The following is a 23,691-nucleotide window of genomic DNA, read 5'->3' on the forward strand; positions in this document are numbered from 1 at the left end:
AATTTTATAATTTTAATATAGTGTATAATAAAGTGTCCACAAACTCAATGTCTGAACCCTGGATGTTCACCGGTGAGTGTGGAGTAGGGGACCTCCTGAAGTCTAGGACCAGCTCCTTTGTCTTGCTGGTGTTTAGCAGCAGGTGTTTTTAGTTTTTATCAGTCGCTTTAGTACAATTCTCAGAGCTGACCCCTCTTGATGAGAGAATGGCGGCAATAATTGGGGAATCCCTTAAGTGGAGTGGTGACTGAGGCGGAGGGGGACACCGGGTGACACCCCCCCCAAAAGCCTGCAGAGGTCCAACAGGACGGCTCGAGGAAGTCGGAACCGGCTCATAAGCCACTCGTCCTCGTTTGCCAGCAAGTCTCCTTGCTGTCTAAAGATGCGTTCACTCCGAATTCTTCCATTTGCCACATCTTCTAAGAGCGCAAGATCAGCCATTGTGCGTCATTACTCATTGTGATGGGGCATTTGATTTTCCTCCATTTAATTACAACTGACAAGCTACAGATGAAATGGGAAATTGATCAGCGCAAATGTAATTTCTTGTTGCTTTCTGAATGGTTGAGACACACGCCATACATTGTTTTATCAAAATTAAAACAAACTAAAAGACATATGCATGAATACCATAATTCTGTAGCTGATGAAGAAATGTTTTACTATGAAAACAACTTTCCCCAGTGGACAATTAATACATCTGTCTATCTATCCATCTGTCTGTCTAATTGCACCTATATCTGCTCCGCCAGACGGACACATTGACGGGAATATCAGTTTTGTACATTATTTCGTTCTGTTAACTATATTATTTATGAGGATGTATTCCACAACATGCCAATATTGCAGAACATATTTCACTTTTCTTTTTGCAAATATGTGTTCATTTGAATTTCTGTTGTAATTTTCGTTTGATTTTTTTTTTATTTGTTTCACTGCTGATCGATCAAACAGGTGTTCGTGTAGGCTGGTAATTGTAAGACTTGCTTTGTGGAGTCTTCATGTTATTTCTGAGAGGCAGTATTGTCATTTTCACTTTCACGTAAAGGACCGCACATTTTCCCGTCAAGTTTGCCTTTTATAAATCTCAACTATTGCGTAGAGAGTGGCGTACGCCTTCTTTTGTGCGTACGCAACGTTTATAAATGAGGCCCCTGAACCGGAGAGGAAACACAAGAGAAGAGCCAACCAGTGGAGGAGCAGTTGATCTGTTTGTGAAGGAGTATCAGAGCTGATCATGTGTTTCCTCTGCAGATAAAGGTAGAATGTGTGTAAGCTGATGTGGATCTGGTGAATCCAGCAGCATGGATCCGTGTGATGACATAGAAGAGGGAGCCCCTCCCTTTAAGAAAAACAGAGTTGGGGAAGATGAGAGCCAGAGTAAAACTCATGGGTAAGATGAACATCTTTAACTGTCCATGACTCTTTTCAATGTCAGAGTCAACATTCATACGCATTCACAAACCAGTGGAGCAACACTTGAGGCAATGAGGGTGACGTTTCTGCCCAAGGACACATCGACAGTTAACTGGGGGAGCAATTATCGAGCCTCCAATCATTAGCTGAGCTGCTCAACCATCTGAGCCACTGCCTCACATGTTTGTGTGAGCTTAACATTGTTCTCATCACACCTTTGATTGAGCTTGTCCATTTGGATTTCTAAGAAATTAAAAGAAGCTTTAAATATAAGGTGTAGTTTTAATCAAGAATCATCAAGTTCTACAGTTTCTTCTTGTCTTCTGCTTCAATCAGCTTCTAAAGATGAGCTACTTCTCTAAATGCAGATGAGGGAACTAAACATTAAGAAATTCATTCATCTGTGAGCTCAGAATGAAACTTTGAGATGAAGTATGCTGTTCTGAAAATTACAGCACTTTTGAAACATTTATGATCAGAAATGATCCAAATCCAAAATAATTAATCAAAATCATCAAAAAAGAAGCTCACTTCAAACAAACCATTTGCTTTTCTCTCAGGATTCATCAGAAACTCAGAACTGGATCTGGATCTGAACCCAGCTGTGTGTCCTTAAGGAGTGACCAGTCAAAGGATTTTCTTATCCACTTTAAATCAGCAGGATCTTCTAATGCAGAGAGGTGAGCTGCATGTAAATGTTGAAACAGAGTCAAATGAGTGAAATGTTTTAATTCCAATGTGTTAGGAAGGGTGAGTTGAGATCTTTCTCACATACATTTCTTCTTATGTGTGCAGCAGTGAGTGTTGGTCCATTTTCATGAACATAACAGTTACAGTGAAAGAATGGAGGTTTGAGGCGCTTTAGAGTGTCTGTAGGACACCAGTTGGTCCAGCAGCTGTGGCCTTTGTGCTCTAACTTAAACACATGACATATTTTCTCTGCTTTGATATGCTGTGGGGTGGTAAGTTTTTCTGAAGGTTTGTGAAATCTTTTGCAGTTTGGTGGTTCGGGATCAACTACTTCAGATCTGATCTTCCTCCTCATAGAGCCTCATCTCCTGACATCATCTTTTTCAAATGTTTAAAATAGTTGGATGTTTGATCTTCCAGAGCTCTGATGCTGATGATGTTAGGCAGCTTTACTGGGTTTATCTGCTGCTTTAGGGCTGCATCTAAAATTCACACTAAAACACATTCACACTGGGTGCTGCCCAGTACAACCAGTCTGAACCACAAACCATACTGAATGACCTTGCTCCTAGACACTTCAGCAGGAATCTACAGCTTAATAAATATTTGATAAGAGCTACTAAGACTAATTCAAAGTGACCTGAAAGCTACAAACATCTGCAGACTGAGCAGACTGATCAGTGGGAAAGTACAGCTTTCCCACAACAAGGAATCATATGCTTCACTGTTAGCATCCACATCTGACTTCATTGACCTTCACCTTATGTTAGTTCTGGGTGCTAAGACAGAATGGAGTTGATTGTTGATGATTCTCCACAGAGTGGACCAGCAGAGCTCAGAGACTCCCAGTGGTCAGTCTGTCCAGCAGCATCAAACACAGCTGGACTCCATATTTCTGGTCTGTACATAAACAATAAATATTTTTCCATCATTCTGTACACATTCATCTCCATGCTGCACTTTGTAGATCAGTGGATTGTCAGTGTGTACAACATGGAGCAGATGTTTGGCTCCATGGATTCAATCTGATTGGCTCATTCATCTATAATTCTTTTCCAGCTGCTGGAGGACAGCATTGTCACTTTTGTGAAAAAGGAGCTGAAGAAGATCCAAAAGCTTCTGAATCAGAGGGAGAATGAGGATGAGCTGGAGGATGAAGATGAAGGGCAGAGGAGCAGCAGAGAGTCACTGATAAATATCACAGAGAACTTCCTGAGGAGAATGAAGCAGGAGGAGCTGGCTGATCGATTGCAGAGAGGTAAGAGGATTTCTCTAAAGATTTCACCTGCTGGATAAATGAAGATTTAGTGATGTCTCAACAAATGGAACAACATGGATTCAAATCCTCGTAATTCAGGGTTTCACAGAATTTCTTTAATCTGTTTGTTGTCTTCATTCAGGATCTTCTCCTGCAGTTTGTAAACATAAAGTCCAATCTGGGTTGAAAAAGAAGTTCAAGCATGTGTTTGAGGGAATCACCAAAGCAGGAAACCCAACCCTTCTGAATGAGATCTACACAGATCTCTACATCACAGAGGGAGGAACTGGAGAGTTGAATGAAGAACATGAGGTCAGACAGATTGAAGCAGCATTCAGGAAAGCAGACAGAGCAGAAAAAAGCATCAGACAAGAAGAGCTCTTTGAACTCCCAGTTGGAAGACAAGAACCAATCAGAACCGTGATGACTAAGGGAGTGGCTGGCATCGGGAAAACAGTCTTAACACAGAAGTTCACTCTGGACTGGGCTGAAGGCAAAGCTAACCAGAACATCAACTACATCTTTCCATTTACTTTCAGAGAGCTGAATGTGCTGAAAGAGAAGAAGTTCAGCTTAGTGGAACTTGTTCATCACTTCTTCCCTGAAACCAAAGAAGCAGGAATCTGCAGCTTTGAAGACTTCCAGGTCATCTTCATCTTTGATGGTCTGGATGAGTGTCGACTTCCGCTGAACTTCCATAAAACACAGATCCTAACTGACCCTAGAAAGTCCACCACAGTGGGTGATCTGCTGACAAACCTCATCAGGGGGAAGCTGCTTTCCTCTGCTCGCCTCTGGATCACCACACGACCTGCAGCAGCCAATCAGATCCCTGCTGAGTGTGTTGACATGGTGACAGAAGTCAGAGGGTTCAATGAGCCACAGAAGGAGGAGTACTTCAGGAAGAGATTCAGAATTAAAAAGCAGGCCAACAGAATTATCTCCCACATCAAGACATCTCGAAGCCTCCACATCATGTGCCACATCCCAGTCTTCTGCTGGATCACTGCTACAGTTCTGGAGGATCTGCTGAAGAACACAGAGGGAGGAGAGCTGCCCAAGAGCCTGACTGAGATGTACATCCACTTCCTGGTGGTTCAGGCCAAAGTCAAGAAAGTCAAGTATGATGGAGGAGCTGACACAGATCCTCACTGGAGTCCAGAGAGCAGGAAGATGATGGAGTCTCTGGGAAAACTGGCTTTTGAGCAGCTACAGAAAGGCAACCTGATCTTCTATGAATCCGACCTGAAAGAGTGTGGCATCGATATCAGAGCAGCCTCAGTGTACTCTGGAGTGTTCACACAGATCTTTAGAGAAGAGAGAGGGCTGTACCAGGACATGGTGTTCTGCTTCATCCATCTGAGTGTTCAGGAGTTTCTGGCTGCTCTTCATGTCCATCTGACCTTCATCAACTCTGGAGCCAACCTCATGGTGAATCAACAGAAGACACCAATTCAGTTCTACCAGAGTGCTGTGAAAAATGCCTTACAGAGTCCAAATGGACACCTGGACTTGTTCCTCCGCTTCCTCCTGGGTCTTTCACTGCAGACCAACCAGAGTCTCCTACGAGGTCTGCTGACTCAGACAGGAAGCAGCTCACTGTCCAATCAGGAAACAGTCCAGTATATCAAAAAGAAGATCAGTGAGAATCTGTCTGCAGATAAAAGCATCAACCTGTTCCACTGCCTGAATGAACTGAACGATGGTTCTCTAGTGGAGGAGATCCAACAGTCTCTGAGGTCAGGACGTCTCTCCAGAGATAAACTGTCTCCTGCTCAGTGGTCAGCTCTGGTTTTCATCTTACTGTCATCAGAAGAAGACATGGAAGTGTTTGACCTGAAGAAATACTCTGCTTCAGAGGAGGCTCTTCTGAGGTTGCTGCCAGTGATCAAAGCCTCCAACAAAGCTCTGTAAGAATTTTTATTAAAATCAGGTTTAATGAAACAAATGAATTAAACTATAAAAATTAAGGCTTCAATAACTGCTGTCTTATTTGTTTTCTTCAGTCTGAGTGACTGTAACCTGTCAGAGAGAAGCTGTGCAGCTCTGTCCTCCATTCTCAGCTCTCAGTCCTCCAGTCTCAGAAATCTGGACTTGAGTAACAACAACCTGCAGGATTCGGGAATGAAGTTGCTTTCAGCTGGATTTAAGAGTCCACACTGTGAACTGGAGACTCTCAGGTCAGATTTTGCTTGTATTGTTGAATTAAATAAGACATAAAAAATCTCACTTTGACTTAGTATGGTGACCACAGAGGTCCTTCTGTGTATATGGTTGCACCTTTGTCCCACCAGAATAAAAAGAAGGTAAGTCTATCAATACCTACATTGTTGGGATAAGGGGATGTTTTGGTAACACTTTATATTAAGATTCCTTAACAAGCTTTGTTAACACATTAACAAGCATTATAAATTAATTTTTTTAGGGTGTTAGTAAGACATTTATTATTACAATAAGTCTAATAAGGTTTATTAAATTACTTAGTTAACACATTTACAAGCATTATTATTAGGATGTTTTTAAGATGCTAATGATGCATTTATTGATATTATAGGTGCCTAACAAATGTGTCAGTGTTAATAAGCTTAATAAGATTTATTAACAACCTTTGTTAACAAATGAAGAAGTATTATTATTGTTTGGGGTTCTAGTAAGATATTTATTATCATTATAGATGCCTGACACAAGCCTAAGTGTTCATAAACTTAATACGTTTTATTGACTAACTTAACAAATTAATAGGCTTTATTAATGTGTCAGATGCTAGTAAGATATTTCTTAGCATTATGGATGTCTTGCTAATACCTGAAAGTGTTAATAAGATTTATTAACATCTTAAGTCAGACCATTGTCTTCAAAATCCATATTACTAAACTGCTTATAAGCTTTGCAAATGTATTAATTAACTTTGTTAATAGTTTATTAATTGTTTTGCAGCACCTCATCTAAAGGGAGGACGGTTTTTAGCACAAACAACCACAAAGCAGAAAGATTGTAAAAAGAACTTTATAACATTAAAACAGACTAAACATACACAAATCATTCTGTAAAAGATATGTAATAATTTAATTCAGACAAATAAAATTAAAAAAAAAACATATAGACTGGTGTTGGATGGTGTTGTTCTTTTTACAATCTTTATGCTTTATGCATATGCTCTACCTAGATGAAGTGGTCGTCAGAATTGGGATCGAAGGTTGAAACCAAAGTAAATGTAGAGAAAGTTGATCCACCTGAAGCTCTGGTGGTTCAGTTCCTGTAGATGGAAAGTTCTAAATGTGACATTTGTCCAAACTGAGTCATGAAATCCAAAACATTGATCACAAAGACAATGAATGGAGAAAGTTCCAGATTGTGTGAACCTGTAAATGAGGATCTGGGTTAAAACTCTGTTCATGGTTGACACCACTCTCGAACCAGGAGTGCCGGCCAGAGCACTACTTCAAGGCCTGGATGAGGCTGTTTCCATTAGTTGGTGTGTGAAACAAATGACAACAGGCAGGAGGATGGCTTCTGTAATCCACAAGCTAACTGTAATTCACACTTCAGGCTTTACATCCTTTGGTTTGACATGCAGAGGGAGGTAAATTTCAATAGGTGGATGAACATATGTATATGTGTGGTCTCTAGTAAACACAAAAAACAAATATAAACTTTTTTGATTTTGAAATGGTTTATTTCAAGCAATCAAATAGGAGTAATACACACAAAAGCAATATAATCATCAGTTATACATTCATACAGTAACTAATCAAACTTAGGATAATTAGACATAATTAATAAAAATTGCTTGAAAGGGAGTGGAAAGAAGCGAACTTATATAATCCCACCCCGTTATACTATAACCATTTTATTACATGATTTATCAATATCCGGTTCCTAGGTTTTATCAGACAGAATTAATAATCATAAGGTATCAATAAAGCACGTGCCAAAGATGAAATTACTTAAGTACTACGTCAAAAATAACTTTAGAAATCAACATGGCAAATGCAGCATCTGAAATATATGCAAATTATGTTACTTTTAAAAGTCATTCATATGCTTTAAAACATAATACTATACCAGTAAAATAGACACAACACTGTTTCAGGAGTTTTCATAGCAAAATTTCATCAAGTATCAAAAGTTAAAAACATGTGCAAAATTATGCTACATTAGGAAAGATTTTTGAATCATTTTATCAATTTTAGGAGCTAGTGAAGTAATATCATCAAAAGTCAATCAATTTAACAATTTTCAATAAGTGATTAATCATTTGTTTTACTTTTTAAAAATTTTTTTTTTCTTTTTTTTTTTTTTTATAATAAGGTAATGCTGTAAGGAAAAAAATTTAAAAGGGTCCACAATCTGTCGATTGTCCAAGGTTGGTATTTCTTCTTTTACTGATAACAGCTGATCTCCTGGGTTCAAAACAGTTAATAGTTCTCTTCCATGTTATGTCTGCAGACATTAGATTCAGGTCCATATCCTTCTTCAGCTGATATCAGCTGCGGTGAAAGTTGAGGTCAAATTGTCTGCAGGTCAGAACTCTCTGCTGTTATTCAGGTGACGTCAGACTTATGGAGAAAGTGAAGATTCCAGGTGTCATATTTCTTGAAATTATTTGGCTCTTTGATTTATTACTCCACGTTGATTCAGACGACCGTGATCAAACACTTCTCAAAGTCCTTCATGGTGTTCACAACCATAACCTTGGTGCGGTCCTCTGGACCGAGCGGTTTGACATAAATCCTGCAGCCTTTAACCCAAGTGTTCTCAATCTGCTTACGCTTCCTGAGAAGCCGTGCATGTTTTGAGATTTCAGCATTCCTTCTTGTCAGATGGTCGTTCAGATAAGCAGCCGAACCTTTCAGGTTTTTGCGTTGATTCATCAGAGCTAGCTTGTGTTTGTGATTCACAAACCTGATGAGGATCGCTGGTTTATCCGTCTCCTTTCTCCTGGGGAGCAGGTGGCAGGTCTCGATGGTATTGAGATCCAGGGAAATCCCTTTAGATGTGAGAAATGAATGTATTTGCTGCTCCAGCGACGCGTCGATCTCCGTATTAGCACTGCTAGCTACGCTAGCGCTAGCATTAGCAGTGCTAGCTCCTGCTGAATTCAGCTTCGCTCGAGGCTTGATTGGTACTCCAGTGAGAATGACATTATTCATCCTTACTTGCTGTTCCACATCGTCCAGTCTTTTCTCCAGAATCTCGACCCGGTTTTCTCCCTGCTCGTTTTGAGCCCGAAATCTTCGGAACTCTTCCATCATATCCCAGAGCGGTGTTAGCTTAGCCGACACTTGATCCATAAAACTTTTCAGCGTTTCTTGAATAATGTCAAGAGATTTTTTGAGCTCTTCATATTCCTGGGGTTTCTTCGGGGGCATGGTCAGCTCTCTTTTTGGAGAAAATCAACTTCTTAAGTAATTTGAAGATAGTATCCGCAGAGAGCCGCGACCACGCGTCCTGCCTTAACCCCGGAACCGGAAGATTTAAAATGCAACTTAAATCACAAAAAGACCAAAGAAGTCAAGAGCACCCACAAGCACTTTATGCTCATTATAGACCAATTAACACTAATTTAGCTGTGCACTACTTAAACATTGTGAATATTTGAACAAAAATACTCCAAGAAACATATACTAAGAGAAACTTAATTTGTCATCAACGCACACTAAACTTCCAAGGCAAAAAACTTCTTCATTTCAACCGGCCAAGCAAGGGCACACTCACACGCACGGAGGAAAGCAGAGAGACAGGTGCCGTGCAGCAGCACGATGACGTCATCACTATTGTAATGAGGATGCGTCTAACTCTAAACAGACTTATGGGTACAGGAACGTATTTTAAACATAATCATCTGAGTCTTTTGTACAGAACCAGTGCACTGCAGTTCTCTCACTCTCTTTGCCATGTGTGTTGTGTGTCTGCAGTTTGTCAGGCTGTCTGATCACAGAGGAAGGCTGTGCTTCCCTGGCTTCAGCTCTGAACTCCAACCCTTCCTATCTGAGAGAGCTGGACCTGAGCTACAATCATCCAGGAGAGGCTGGATTGATGCTGCTTTCTGCTGCACTGGAAGATCCACACAAGAGACTTGAGACTCTCAGGTACGGAGAAGTTTGCTGCTGACACATGTGTGTGACTGAGGAAGAAAAACTACCGCACATATATGCTTGATGTCCTTCATTCAGGTCTGTGGCTGAATCATTATAGAATCTGATTGATTTATAAATAATCAGAAGCAGGGGCAGATTTACCATCATACAAAGGTAGACAATTGCCTGGGGCCGCCAACACTCCAGGGGCCCTGAACCTAACACTTAAGAAAAATTTATAAAATAAACTTTATGCCCATCATTATTTCATTCTGTCATGAAAAAACACTCCAAATCCCTGAACTGGCATAAGATTGATCATGTAAAAGTGTTTTGTCCTCCCCCGTCCTTCTGCAGCAATGCTGTTTAATTTCAGTGCAAGGCTGCAAGATCTGCTGCAGGACAGATTATGTAATCCTGGGTGAAGTCGGGTTGTTTGTACCTTTAGTTTACGGGTATGCTAATAATGTAGTCCTTTATTATTATATTCTTTTTACGTGCCAGAAAATTTTTATTTCATGTCCTCCCTTTCTATTTAACAGTTAAACCACAAGTCCTATGGTGTTTAATTATTTGTTAGTTGTTATCCACTATTATTCATTATTTGCTTTATCGTTCTTAATATTTGAGCAAAACATCAGTGGTTGTTAGTACATTTCAGTAGGAGTCTATTATTTCATGTTTTCTCTGACTGCAAAAATAGTGGATGTAAAATCATTAAAATGTGCTATTGTTGGACTTTCAGTCAAATCAGAAAACAATAAATAATGAAGGATTAATTAAGGTTTTTTTTTCCGTTTGTTTTTTTGCTGGGTGTGTTTGTCTTCAAGTGACTATTAGACTGGAAAACCATGACTATATGGCAAAAGGCAGATATTAAACGAGGATTGAGGAAGATTTTTATTAAGAAAGTGGTCAAATGAAGCAGAATGATTGGGTGACTGTAAAGGATTTAAAAAAAAAATTAATTGTTCGCCTGGGGCCCCAAAATTGCAACTGGTCAGAAGCGTAGACTTGAGTCGCACAACTTGGACTCGATTTAGACTTAGCATGAATTTGATTTTTAAAATCAACTTGACAAAATGTAGATAAACTTGCAACTTGACTTGGACTTTAACAGAAGCATCTTGTGACTTCACTTGGACTTAAACCTTTTGACTCAAAAACACTTGCTACTTTTCCCAAGACCAAAATATTGAAATCCACTCTCTATCTTTGTATATACCTGCATCTGTGTGTACTGTCGCAGTACTTAGAGACGCGTGGCTTAGAGACGCCTGCCAAGGCGTCTCTAAGCCACGCCTGCCAAGCGTCAGGCGTGGCTTTCTAGTGTCAATGTGTTTCGGGTGACATGGCTAAAATTCAGAGTTTCCAGAGTAGAGATATCTGAATTTTGGTCAAGAAGTCAAGTCACATCAACCAATCAAAAACTCAGCTTTGGCCTGTGACACATTCTGAGCCACTTGATTAAAGGACAACTCCGCATTCACACAATTTTATGTTTTCCTCAATAATGGAGAGCTTTCCCCAACTGAATAACAGTGAAGTAAAGTAAAAGAATGTTGCCTGAATGTAAACTGGGGGGTATTCCAGAAGGCACGTTTAGACTACACTGATTTTAACCCTGAACTATGAAGTCGCCTGAACTTGCTTACTCTGGGTACGTCAGTTCCAAAAGGCTGGATATGAGTTGGCGTAATTACGCTCGATTTGGTAACCCTGGGTTAATGCACGAACACGTTAAGTACATACAGGCATTCTCAATGGATCGCCGATTTTCAGAGTCACTATGGAAGTGGAGAAAAAAAGGGAGCACTACACTCCCGTGAGACGGAGTCTGAGATTTGCATGACTGCGTATGAAGATAGTACACACATCAAAAAAGTAATACGGCTGCATCATCAAAAGAAAGAGTTTCTGCTTGGAGAAAAATAACGAACAAATTGAACGCATAAGTTTCTGATCTCATTTCCAATTACATTGTGTAATTATTACAGTATTACATTTTATGGATAGATAGATAGATAGATAGATAGATAGAATGTAAATGAATTAATTCAATTGGTACCAAGTAATTAAGATATATTTATTCAAAATAATTTCGCATGTCTATCCAACTGAACTGAACTTGTTTATATAACTCAAATTTTCATATTTGTCTAACTAAATGTGTCTATCTAAATGTAATATTTTTCCATCCTAAATTATTCTACTTCTTGAACTCGCATATTTCCAAGTTTGAGGCTGCAGAGATTCTCATTTTTACAACATTAAAATGACTGATGCAGTGTGGATTTGCAATTTGAAACATTTATTCAGTTATCATGACTGACTTTAACTTTACACAACCTAACACAATCTCATCAAACAGAGGAGGTCCCTCAGGAAGGCCTGGAGCAAGGCAGCTGATGATGAAAAAGAAGGGCTCAAGGCACTTTGGGTCCAAGTCAGAGACAGGCTTGCAGCCTTAAGAAGGGCAGAGCGGATCAGAAGAAGAAGCAGGAAAGAGAAAGAGAGCGCAAAGTTCTTCCAGGACCCGTTAAAGTTTGCCAAGAGCCTCCTTGAGGAGAAAAAGAGTGGAAGGCTGAATGCAACAGTACAGGAGCTTGAAGAGCACATAAAAAGTCAACTAAGTGACCCAGACAGGAATACTCCTCTTGGTTTACCAGGTTATGTGCCCCGTCCTGCTGAGCCTAAGCTTCAGTTCGACACAATGCCGCCAAGGTGGGCGGAAATTAGGCAGGTGTAGACAAGGCAAGGCCCGAACGGTGTGCCTTACAAGGTATACAAGAACTGCCCGGCGGTGCTGAAGCTCCTTTGGAAGCTAGTGAGAGTTGCCTGGAAGACCCAAGCCATTCCAACTGATGGAGCAAAGCAATATCTACCTTCATCCCAAAAGAACAGGATTCCCGGAGCATCAATCAGTTCAGAGGAATTGCCCTTCTCAATGTGGAAGGGAAGATCTTTTTCTCAGTGGTGGTAAAGAGAATGGCTAACTATTTCCTGGAAAACAATTACATTGACACCAGCTGCCAAAAGGCAGGCATCGCAGGATTCTCAGGTTGTGTGGAACACTCGACTATGATTTGGAACCAGATTCAAGCAGACAAGCGCGAGAAGTCCGACCTGCATGTTGTCTGGCTGGATCTGGAAAACACCTATGGTTCAGTTCCTCATCAGCTCATAACCTTTGCACTAGAATTCTTCTACATCTCAATTTGTATCCAGAGGCTAACATGCAACTATTTCAGTGGTTTCCAAGTATGCTACACCACATACGAAGCTACCACCAGTTGGCACCATCTTGAAAAAAGGCATTGCAATGGGCTGCTCAATCTCTCCCATCATCTTCACGGCAGCCTTCGAGGTCATTCTGATTGGTGGTAGGCAAATGGGGCTAGGGAAAAAGTCACAGTCAGGCCAGCGACTACCAGCCTTGCGGAGTTACATGGATGATGTAACAAGCCTGCTGCAAACAGCGCCATGTACTACCAGGTTCCTGAAGAGGTTTGAAGATCTCCTTGGATGGGCCAGAATGAGAATCAAACCCTCAAAGTCTCGCAGTCTCTCGATCCGGAAGGGGGTGAGGAATTACCACATCTCTTTCACAGTGAATGGAGAAAGAATTCCATTGTCGGCTGAGCAACCAGTGCGAAGCTTGGGAAGACTGTATACGGCGGAGCTCGAGCAGTCACCATCATGCTCCAGCTTAAGGACGGACTGGAGAGGATTGACAAAAGCCACCTCCCAGGGAAATTCAAAGTGTGGTGCTACCAATTCATCCTCAATCCACGCTTGATGTGGCCCCTGAAGTTGTGTGAGATTACATCATCCACAGTAGCAAAGATGGATGCCAAAGCCAACAATTTCATTCGTAAGTGGCTTGGCTTACCTCAAAGTCTGTCCAACACAGGCCTTTTTGGGAGAAACACACTCTAGCTGCCACTGAAGCCCATCAGCCTAGGCTACAGACAGGAGAAGACAAGGCTTGTGCTTGAGCTGAGAGACTCAACCAACCCTGTTATAAGAAACACCAAGGCACCTGTCCGAACCGGAAGCAAATGGAAGGCAGAAGAGGCTGTTGACCAGGCCATCAGCAAGCTTAAGCACAACAAAATCGTGGGAAAGACGCAGTCCGGCAGAGCTGGGTTAGGCTGGAGAATAGCCCCCAAGTTCTGGTCGAAAGCCACAAGAAGCGAGAAGAAAGAGCTGGTGATTGAAGAGGTTACCAGGAGCGAGGAAAACCAGTACAAGATTAAAGCACTCAGCCAGCCACAACAAGGGCGTTGGACAACATGGGACCAATAGGACCATAGTGTGGTCTGACATATGGAAGATGCCTCAAGCAAGGCTGAGCTTCCTCATCCGGGCCACCTATGACACCCTACCCAGCCCCAGCAATCTGAGCCTATGGTTTGGCTCAGAGGAAAACTGCCATCTCTGCAAGACTCCAAGCCCAACGTTACAACACATCCTGTCCGGTTGCAAAGCAGCTCTGGCCCAGGGTAGGTACAGATGGCGGCATGACCAGGTCTTGAGGAAACTGGCAGAGGTCCTGGAAGTACGGAGGATGGAGGCAGCTAAAGATCCTCCCACGAAGACACCGTCTTTGATCCACTTCGTTGGAGAAGGGGCTGGAGCACAGAACACCAACCAGAGAGGGACACCATCACTGTTAACACCAGGATGTGACTGGAACTTAAGGGTGGACCTCGACCGTCAGCTCAAGTAACCATCAGAAATAACTACCACCGCTCTGCGACCAGACATCATCCTGTGTAAGGTGCCGTGTAGGACATTATTCAGAATTAGCATTCATAAACACATATGAAATCTCTCACACACTAGTGAAATGCTTGTATACATACAACTGAAAATATATTCATTCACATACACATGTGAAATCTCTCACACACACAACTGAGAATGCTCTCACACACACTATCGAAAATGCTCTCACATACACATGTGAAAATGCTCTCACACACACATGTGAAAATGCTCTCACACACACAGGTGAAAATGCTCTCACATACACAACTGAAAATGCTCTCACACACACGTGAAAATGCTCTCACACACACACATGTGAAAATGCTCTCACACACACATGTGAAAATGCTCTCACACACACATGTGAAAATGCTCTCACACACACTACCAAAATCCTCTCACACATACTACTGAAAATTTCGATAGAAACGGAAGGCATTTCAGTAGAAACGGAAATTGGCTGATTATCGCGAGATTTAACGGCAGTCAAAAGCATTGCTATGGTGATGTGTATCGGCAGCCTGCACTAGAAATTTCCCAGAAGTCTCTACGAAACACCTGTGTGGATCGATGTAGAGGGCTGCATTGGGATAGGGTCCCGCCAGATCCCGCAGGACCCAACCCAAATCTCGCGGGATTGGGCGGTTTGAATTGTGCTGCGGGTGGGAGCGGGCGACAGAAAAAAACCCCGCCTCTTTACCTGCTTTTCCTCTCTACCTGTTCGCATGTTCATATCCTCTGTAGCTGAGAGTTGTTTTTCCCCGCGCTCCCAGTGTATTCCACAGAGAGCGCGCGCGTCATCGTAGGTTGACACAACAGTCGGGGCAGCAGAAGGATGAAAGAGCTGTGACTCTATCTGGCAACACTGCGCTGGATGAGGAAGGAAGGAGTAGGTTTCCTGGCAGGGACATGATGTCAATTGATGAAGCAGAAAAGAACCTCAAATGAGGTTCATCGTGAGACACGCATGGTGTTCAGATCTGCGTGCCGATGCCCCACTGAGGTGCAAAACATCAAAAACGGGAAAAGGCTGAAGCTAAAAAAAAAAAAGTATTTTTCCATCAGGAAAAAATTAAGTCATAGATTTTCAGCTCTGTTGAACCATTACAATGTTTTTTTTCCTCCATAAAATTCAAATGACTTTGACCTGCATCTTTACCATCTGGTTCAGCGCGGTCCAGGCCGCCTGTCTGCGCGCGGACACACGCACACTTTTAACCAAACAGGATTTGTGAAAATATATTTAATAATTAAGTTGCACATTACACAAAGGAGGAATGCATGAAAAGATGAGGCTGGAGGAGGGACATGAATCTCTTTAATAATATCAATACCAATACGGGTTTTTTTTCCTGCGGGACGGGAGACGATACAAAATGATCTCACGAAAAGCGGTTGAATTATTGCCAGGAACACGGACAGATTCATATTCAAAGCCAAAATGCCTCCTCGCAAGAGCCCGTTAATCGTTCAGCGGCACAAAAACAAAAAATAAATATTGGCATGAACAACTAACTTGGGGGTTTATTTATGAACAAATACATTAAATCAACACCAAAGTGTTTGTAATTTAATTATTTATAAATCAGCCACGTTTTCCATGATCAGAACACAGCATATTTGTAAATAGTCTTTGTAAAATGTTCATATTTATTGTGTTTTTACTCTGACAAATAGGTGTCATTCTCCGCTTTAAATAGGAGTAGTTCGCCTCCAGACCAGGTGGTGGCGGTAATGCACCACTTTGTTTTCGTGTCAAGCACCTTATGAACAACACCCGAAAGAAAAAAGTAGTGAGCATGGGTGTCCGAATTGCTTTGAAAATTCAGAGAACTATATAGAGAACTATATAATGCTGCACTATATAGGGTTTTTGTAGTTAGGGATTAGGGCAGGAATTCGGACACAGGTTCGTTTCCACTGAAATGCCTTCCGTCGACCAACTTCGGTAAAGCTAACGGTAAAGTTTAAAAAAAAATTGTTTCTACTGAAATGCCTTTCGTTTCTATTGAAAATTTCAGTAGTATATGTGTGAGGATTTCTGTAGTGTGTGTGAGAGCATTTTCAGTAGTGTGTGTGAGAGAGCATTTTCAGTAGTGTGTGTGAGAACATTTTCACATGTGTATGTGAGAGCATTTTCACATGTGTATGTGAGAGCATTTTCAGTTGTGTATGTGAGAGCATTTTCACATGTGTGTGTGAGAGCATTTTCAGTAGTGTGTGTGAGAGCATTATCACATGTGTGTGTGAGAGCATTTTCACATGTGTATGTGAGAGCATTTTCACATGTGTATGTGAGAGCATTTTCACATGTGTATGTGAGAGCATTTTCACATGTGTGTGTGAGAGCATTTTCACATGTGTATGTGAGAGCATTTTCACGTGTATGTGAGAGCATTTTCACATGTGTATGTGAGAGCATTTTCGATAGTGTGTGTGAGAGCATTCTCAGTTGTGTGTGTGAGAGATTTCACATGTGTATGTGAATGAATATATTTTCAGTTGTATGTATACAAGCATTTCACTAGTGTGTGTGAGAGATTTCATATGTGTTTATGAATGCTAATTCTGAATAATGTCCTACACGGCACCTCATAATCCTGTGGTCCTCTGCAGCCAAAGCAGTAATCCTGGCAGAGCTCACAATCCCTTGGGAGGGAGGAATGGATGCTGCATATGAAAAGAAGAAGGACAAATACACGGAGCTTGTAGCTGAGTGCCGAGATGCTGGGTGGTCAACCATCATCTGCCCGGTGGAGGTTGGCTGCAGGGGCTTTGTTGGAACATGCACCCAGCTCCTCCTTAGTAAGATGGGAGTGACTGGGTCGAAATTGAAGAAGGCATCCAAGGACTTGGCAGAAGAGGCTGAAAAAGCCAGTTTCTGGCTATAGTTGAGGAGGAAGGACAGTTCGTGGGGAAAAGATGGGTCCTAAGGGCGGCTGCGGGGGGCGGCAGGGAGACGTCTCTGCCGTTGCTCCACCACCATGAGATGTTCCGGGATTAATGGAGCGAAACATCAATGAAGGGTGGCTCCCGGCTAATGACCCTGCAGCTGCCCTACTGGCGCCGTCGGAGGTGCGTCAGGCGGAAACGCCATGCAGGTAGCGTTTACCTGTGCTTACACCTAGTTCTTACTACATGACGCAGCACTGGGGTTGCTAAATAACCTCATCATCCTCTCCCTTCCTCTCACTCATGGTGCAGAAAGAATTAAACATAACGGGATAAAATAATTCATGAAAACACATTAAAACAGCTAAACAAGGATTCAAAGAGTATTTATTGCCATTTTCAGTGAGCAGGGCAGTTTCACAGAATTGCAATTTGCTGTGGTGCTAATGTGCGACATAAAACAATTATGAATAACAAAAATAAACAACATTGAGCAAAAAAAAAATAACAACACAAAGGTCAGAGCAGTAAATAGATGTACAATAGTGCAAACAGTGCAAACTGAGGATGGAGAAGGAGCTGGTAGTGGACTGGTGACTAGACATATAAGTTTAGGTGGGGGAGGTTAAAAGGTGTTCATGAGTCTGCAGAGGGAAAGAAACTGTTCTTACGTCTCGAGGTTCTGGTTCTGATGGACCTTAGCCTTCTGCCCGAAGGGAGTGGTTCAAGTAATTCATGTCCAGGGTGAGAAGGGTCAGCTGCTATCCAACCTGCATGTCCCAGGGTTCTGGAGACTTATAGGTCTTGGACAGATGGAAGACTGCAGCCAATCACCTTCTCAGCTGAGCGCACAATACGCTGCAGTCTGTTTATGTCCCTGATTGTGGCTCGACGGTGATGGAGGAGGTGATGATGGATTCTATGATGGTCGTGTAGAACTGCACCATCATCTGGGCCGGCAGCTTGGCTCTCTTCAACTGAAGTGCATCCTCTGCTGGGCCTTTTTGAGCAGGGAGCTGATGGACAGCTTCCACTTGAGGTCTTGAGTAATGGTGGTGCCGAGGAAAGAAACAGAGTCCACTATGGTGATGGGAGAGTCTGTCAGGATGAGAGGGGGTAAGGTGGCTGTGACTTTCCTGAAATCTGCGATCATTTCCACTGGATTCTGAGTGTTCAGGTCCAGGTTGGTGATGCTGCACCACGACTCCAGCTGGTCCACCTGTAGGCAGACTCATCATCGTTAGAGATGAGTACGATGAGGGTGGTGTCATCCGCAAACTTGATTGATTTGACAGCGTCGTCGCTGGAGGTGCAGCAGTTGGTGTACAGGGAGAAGAGCAGAGGAGAAAGTACACTTCCCTATGGAGATCCTGTGCTGATAGATTGGGCGGTGGAGACATGAGACAAACAACTGAACACATTTAGACAAAAACCCACACTTAAACCCAAATCAGTCCAGACAGGCAAAGGGAATGGTATCCCATAATTCCTTGCGCTACCAATCTAACAGCAGCACCACAGTTACACCTACTTAATTGAACTAATTTGAATGTAAGTGTAATAACTATGTCTGATAACTATGTGTTATTTTTAAATTGACTGAACTCAAAAAATGATTTATCTTAACTGAAGCAAATAATGAAGTTAGATCAATGTAAAAAAAAAGTATCTCTACAACATCCATACGTGGTCTTATCAAAAACTCATGGTTGTAAACATTTTAAGACGGAATTATTATGGATAACATTTCAGGAAATACACTGACCATTAAGCAATGTAAAATGTTTTAGTGGAAGTAGACCCATTTTGCACATACGCGTCAGGGATCAGGGAGCTGTAACAGATTGGGTAGCGACAGACGGTGCAGCTTTGCTGCCAGGGCCCTACTCTACTTCATTTCTTCAGAGGGGTGCCATCTTACCCCATGCCCCATCATTGGGATATTGTTCTCTGCATTTTACATTGTTCTTTTTTTGTTCTGTTGGAGCTCAGTCTCGACTGCTACTGTGTGAAGCACCTGCATTTCGTTCTTTTTTTTTTTTTGGTTTGTTTTGTGGCATAGTGTTTTGGTAAAGAGCCCTTCTCTGTCTGAGATCTACTTTCAGTCCCCTTCTTGTTTCTTGGGACTTGAGGACAAAGACTTGAGATCTACTTGTGACATGCAAAACAATAGCTGCGTTTACATGGGCAAAAGTAATCGGAAAGAACGCCTGATCGGAAAGAAAATGCGTCATGTAAACACGCCGTTCGGAATAGTCTGCCCAAATCAGACTCGTTCGGATCAAAATTTCTTTCCAATCGAGTTACGTGGGTTATGCCGATTTTTAATCCGATTGTTGTTCATGTAAACGGTTCATTCCGATCGTGTGTCACTACTGCTCTGGTTTACGTCATGCATAGATGGTGTTTCGCTGAGAGAAAGCTTTGGAGCGCATACGGGACCGATCAGCTGCTCTGCGGAGGCACCGTGAAAAGCGCCGCTCCACTCTCGCCCCGGTGGCTCTCCGCCTCTCTCTACCCCTCACAAGGGAGATGCGGAGGTGGAGCGCTTCGTGCCCCCCCGACACTGATCTGGTCCACTGGCACCCGAGTGAGCAGAGCAGCCGGAATAATAACTTTGTGTCTGAGGGGAGGAGGATGCTTTCTTACGTGTGCGTTTTGTTGTTTTGTTATGTGTGGGAGAATTCAGACTCATACAGCGGCTTTTGGGCGGTGTGTGTGTGAACTTTTCAGAGCAGAAATAAATGTCGCTCAGTCTTTAGAAACTGTTCAAACAATCACATGGATTTGTGTTTCCAGTTGTGTCCCGACAAAATAAAGACTGATGTTATTCCCAGACATTTACGTGCAGCCAAGATGCAGATTGCAGCGTTTTATGGTCCTGGATTTTGTGTCCATCGGGCTAATGTTAGCCTGTGTTTATAGCCTGTCCTAACCCTTCTTCCAGCTCCGTTCTTCCACAAAAAAAGCACTGACCATACGGATTAAATAAAACGATGAGCCAACAAGCGCTTCATAATATTCATAACATTAATAAAAGCATGTTTGGAAGATCGTCTCGTATATTACCGAGCTGCGGCATAAAATAAATGTCTGTGGCAGCTGTTTGTTTAGAACGGGACCTATTTCCTCATCCGGGGTTTTTTTAACACTACTGCGCATGCCCAGATGATTCATTCCGACCGAAAGTGTGAGCCATGGGAACGTTTGTTCTAATCGGAGAAAGGTTTTCTGTGCCCATGTGCATGTGTGAATTTTAACCCGACCAGTGATCCGATCAAGATTTCTCTGGTTTTAGCTGTCTTTTTTTTTTTTCCTATCAAACTTCATTTCTGTCCTTCTCCTTAAGCTTCTTTATTTTTCCCCAAAAAACTAAATTTAAGCAGACATTAGGATGATTAATTCCCAGACTTTTTTTCAGATCATAATCCAGAGCAAAATTTTAAACTGAAACAATCAGCTCTTGAGAGGTGAATTATTGTGGCCACCAGATTTAAAAACTCCAGGCCTTTATTGACTCACTAGACATAGTAAAGGTCCAGGCAAAGACAAAGGTCCTGAAGTTTCCCTCAGTGATGACAAGATCTTTTCTTAATTTTTTGCTGCTTCAGCAGAGATTAAAAAAAAGAGCCTTCAAACTGCAGGAATGTGACAAGTCAGACCAGAACTTTAAAAATGCTACTTTTAAATTTCAAGATGTTGGACTGTTCTTTCTCATTAAAAAATAATCTGAGGACAGCTATGTTAATCTCCACATTTGCATGCTGAAAGAGGCTGTTCTGCTCTGACCCCTCTTCTCTTTTCAGGGTGGAGCCTGTTGGAGTTCAGTGGTTGACTCCAGGTCTGAGGAAGTGTAAGTGTGCTTTTCAAAAGATTTTAACAAGCTCACATCCAAATATTTTTATACTGTCGAATCATTTATTTGAGTCCTCATCAAAATGTCTATCAATGAACAGATGTTGGATCAATAACTGCATCTGGATTGTGTTTTTTTCTTTATTAGATTTCTGTCACCCCAGATTTGACCCAAACACAGTGAACAGAAACCTCAAACTGTCTGAAAACAACAAGAAGGTGACCTTTGAGAAGGAGCTTCAGTCATATCCTGATCATCCAGACAGATTTGACGTGTGCCATCAACTGCTGTGCAGAGATGGTCTGACTGGTCGCTGTTACTGGGAGGTCGAGTGGACAGATTTTGTTTATATATCAGTGAGTTACAGAGGAATCAGAAGAATAGGAGACAGCCATGACTGTATGTTTGGATTTAACAGTCAGTCCTGGAGTCTGATCTGCTCTTATGATCGTGGTTACTCCGTCTCCCACAATAACATAGAAACATACATCTCCTCTTCCTCCTCCTCTTCCTCTTCTTCTCACAGAGTAGCAGTGTATGTGGACTGGCCTGCTGGAACTCTGTCCTTCTTCAAAGTATCCTCTGACTCACTGATCCACCTCTACACCTTCAACACCACATTCACTGCACCTCTTTACCCTGGATTTGGGTTTAGATTCTTGACTTGTTCATCTGTGGTTCTATGTTGAAATCAGAGGAAAAGTTGTGTTCTCACCAGAGAAACTTTACTTGTCTGCCTGTTCAATCACTAACATGTTTTCAGATTCATACATTTAATTTGTTTCTTCCTGAAATTCATCTAAATCATTTCTTGTAAACTCCTTCCTTTTCCAGTTTTCATAGGTTGAAGGTGCTATCATTCTAAAATCCCAACGTTGTTATTCTTTGTGATTCCAGTCAAAGCTTCAATGAATGTCAGCATGTCGTGTTTCTATGAAGCTCAAATATTGTTCTGCTAAGCTCATGAAAAAGGATGAGATGATGCCTCTTAACCCTTGTGCTATCCTATGACCCCACCCTTACATTGACGTGTTTTCCCTACCATGACAAAGGTGGATAAAGGTGAAGAGGATTTCATGTAATCCATGGACACCAGTGAAGATCACAAATCATTGAAGAAAAAAGGTTCAGCGCACTGTCTAGTCAGGTCTAGATAACCTCATTCCCAATGTTAAAGTGCCTAGGATAGCACAAGGGTTAAAACACAGCGTCCTCATGTGTGGACATCACATTTTGGGTTATATTACCACAGAAGTTGATACTTTACTGGACTTTGTGACTACTTGTGTAAAGTAGTCACATCCCAATCACAGCAGATGATCATTGTGGCGATGTGTCTTCCCCATACTTTCATTAGCCTAACAGTGACGAATGCAGTAGGCTTTGGGCTTCTTTCATTGCCGCCTACTTATCATATAGAGAACAACAAAGATTTTTGTAGTATGAAAGTAAAAAACGATGTGCGATGCTTCAAGAAGTAGACTATCACCAAAGCTGACTTGATTGAGTCTGAAACTGCCTCCAAGATGAAGACAGAAACCTACTCCGGTTAGATGAATAATTGTTTTTACAGAAAGTTTCTCACTTCCCTTGACTGATAGTTTACTCTGAAGAATGTCGGTAGAACGGAAGGTCTTCATGCTGGATCACAATTTAACTTCAGGGGGAGCTGAACTGTGAAGTTTGCTTTCTTCTCGAGTTTAGTTCAGATAACCAGCTTGTTGACCCCAAACTGCTGCAGTCAGCTGATATCTTGTAAATACAGAGAAAAAGAAACACAAGCACACACACAAACACAAACAAGCAAACAGAAACAAAGAAACAAAAACACTCACAGAGGGAGGAGCTCAGCTCAGGCTTTTAAGAATTATTTAGGGACTAATTTTGGACCCAGAAACTGCTCATGTTTGAATCGATAACATGATTCGTTTGCTTGTATTATACAATGTTAACATCAAATGTTTTTTCTATCAATAAAGCCCATCGACAAATCCCCTTGTGTGTGTTGGTTGGGTGGGGACCCTTAAATCTTTCAATGATTTCATTGTCCAGTACCAACTACCTCGGAATCAATGTTAGAGATACTAACAGCATTGACGTGCTGTCTCATTCGTTTGGTGTACCAACCTTCTCTCCTGAGGTTATAGCTTTATTCACTTATTCTTTACTCAATCTTCACTCATTCTTTGGCAAAGGCTATAGGGCCTCAACTTCTTATTCACTGCTTCTCAAGATATCTGATAAGGGCCCTATTTACCTCAAGCTGGCATGGAAAAAGAAGATCTTAGTGTGAATGTGAATGAGCCAGAACTTTAAAATGTCATCCATAGAAAATGGCTTACTTTTCAATTCAGTTGCCATTTTTCCCCAGTGATTGGTCCTTCTGAGTCAACATTTCTCTGTCGGTTAACCGTCTATTAACTAAAGGCATCTGATAAGTCAGTTAAAATTAGGATTAGCAATAACGTGTTAAAAATGGAAAATAGGTCTATGTAAGAGCTGTTGATTTCTCAATAGAAGTCTATGGGAAATCATTTTTTTTTGGTCACTCAGTTCAATTCTCCTATACTTTCAATGACGTTCACCCAAACATTTTGGAATTGCCCCAAAGTTTAGAGCTTCTGGATGGAAATCGATCGGTAAGTCTGAAAGATTGTTAAATTCAATATAAACATCTCAGGTGCTCGATGCTGATGCAGGTATTAAGTAAACTTATTGTTTCCCTG

General features: G+C 41.7%; 1 protein-coding gene across 1 annotated transcript; it reads left to right on the forward strand.

The window, feature by feature from the left end:
• Window positions 1-1,187: 1,187 nt before the first annotated feature.
• LOC101171644 (NLR family CARD domain-containing protein 3-like) lies at window positions 1,188-22,956 on the forward strand. Its single transcript, XM_020708085.2, has 9 exons — window positions 1,188-1,393; window positions 1,977-2,096; window positions 2,926-3,004; window positions 3,166-3,364; window positions 3,507-5,274; window positions 5,371-5,544; window positions 9,283-9,456; window positions 20,916-20,962; window positions 21,113-22,956. The coding sequence occupies exons 1-9, from the start codon at window positions 1,305-1,307 to the stop codon at window positions 21,652-21,654; spliced, it is 3,192 nt and encodes a 1,063-aa protein (XP_020563744.1). The 5' UTR covers window positions 1,188-1,304; the 3' UTR covers window positions 21,655-22,956.
• Window positions 22,957-23,691: the final 735 nt, after the last annotated feature.

The sequence above is a fragment of the Oryzias latipes genome, chromosome 2 (genome assembly GCF_053564925.1).
Source record: "Oryzias latipes strain Hd-rR chromosome 2, Olatipes_Hd-rR_3.1".
Lineage (NCBI taxonomy): Eukaryota > Metazoa > Chordata > Actinopteri > Beloniformes > Adrianichthyidae > Oryzias > Oryzias latipes.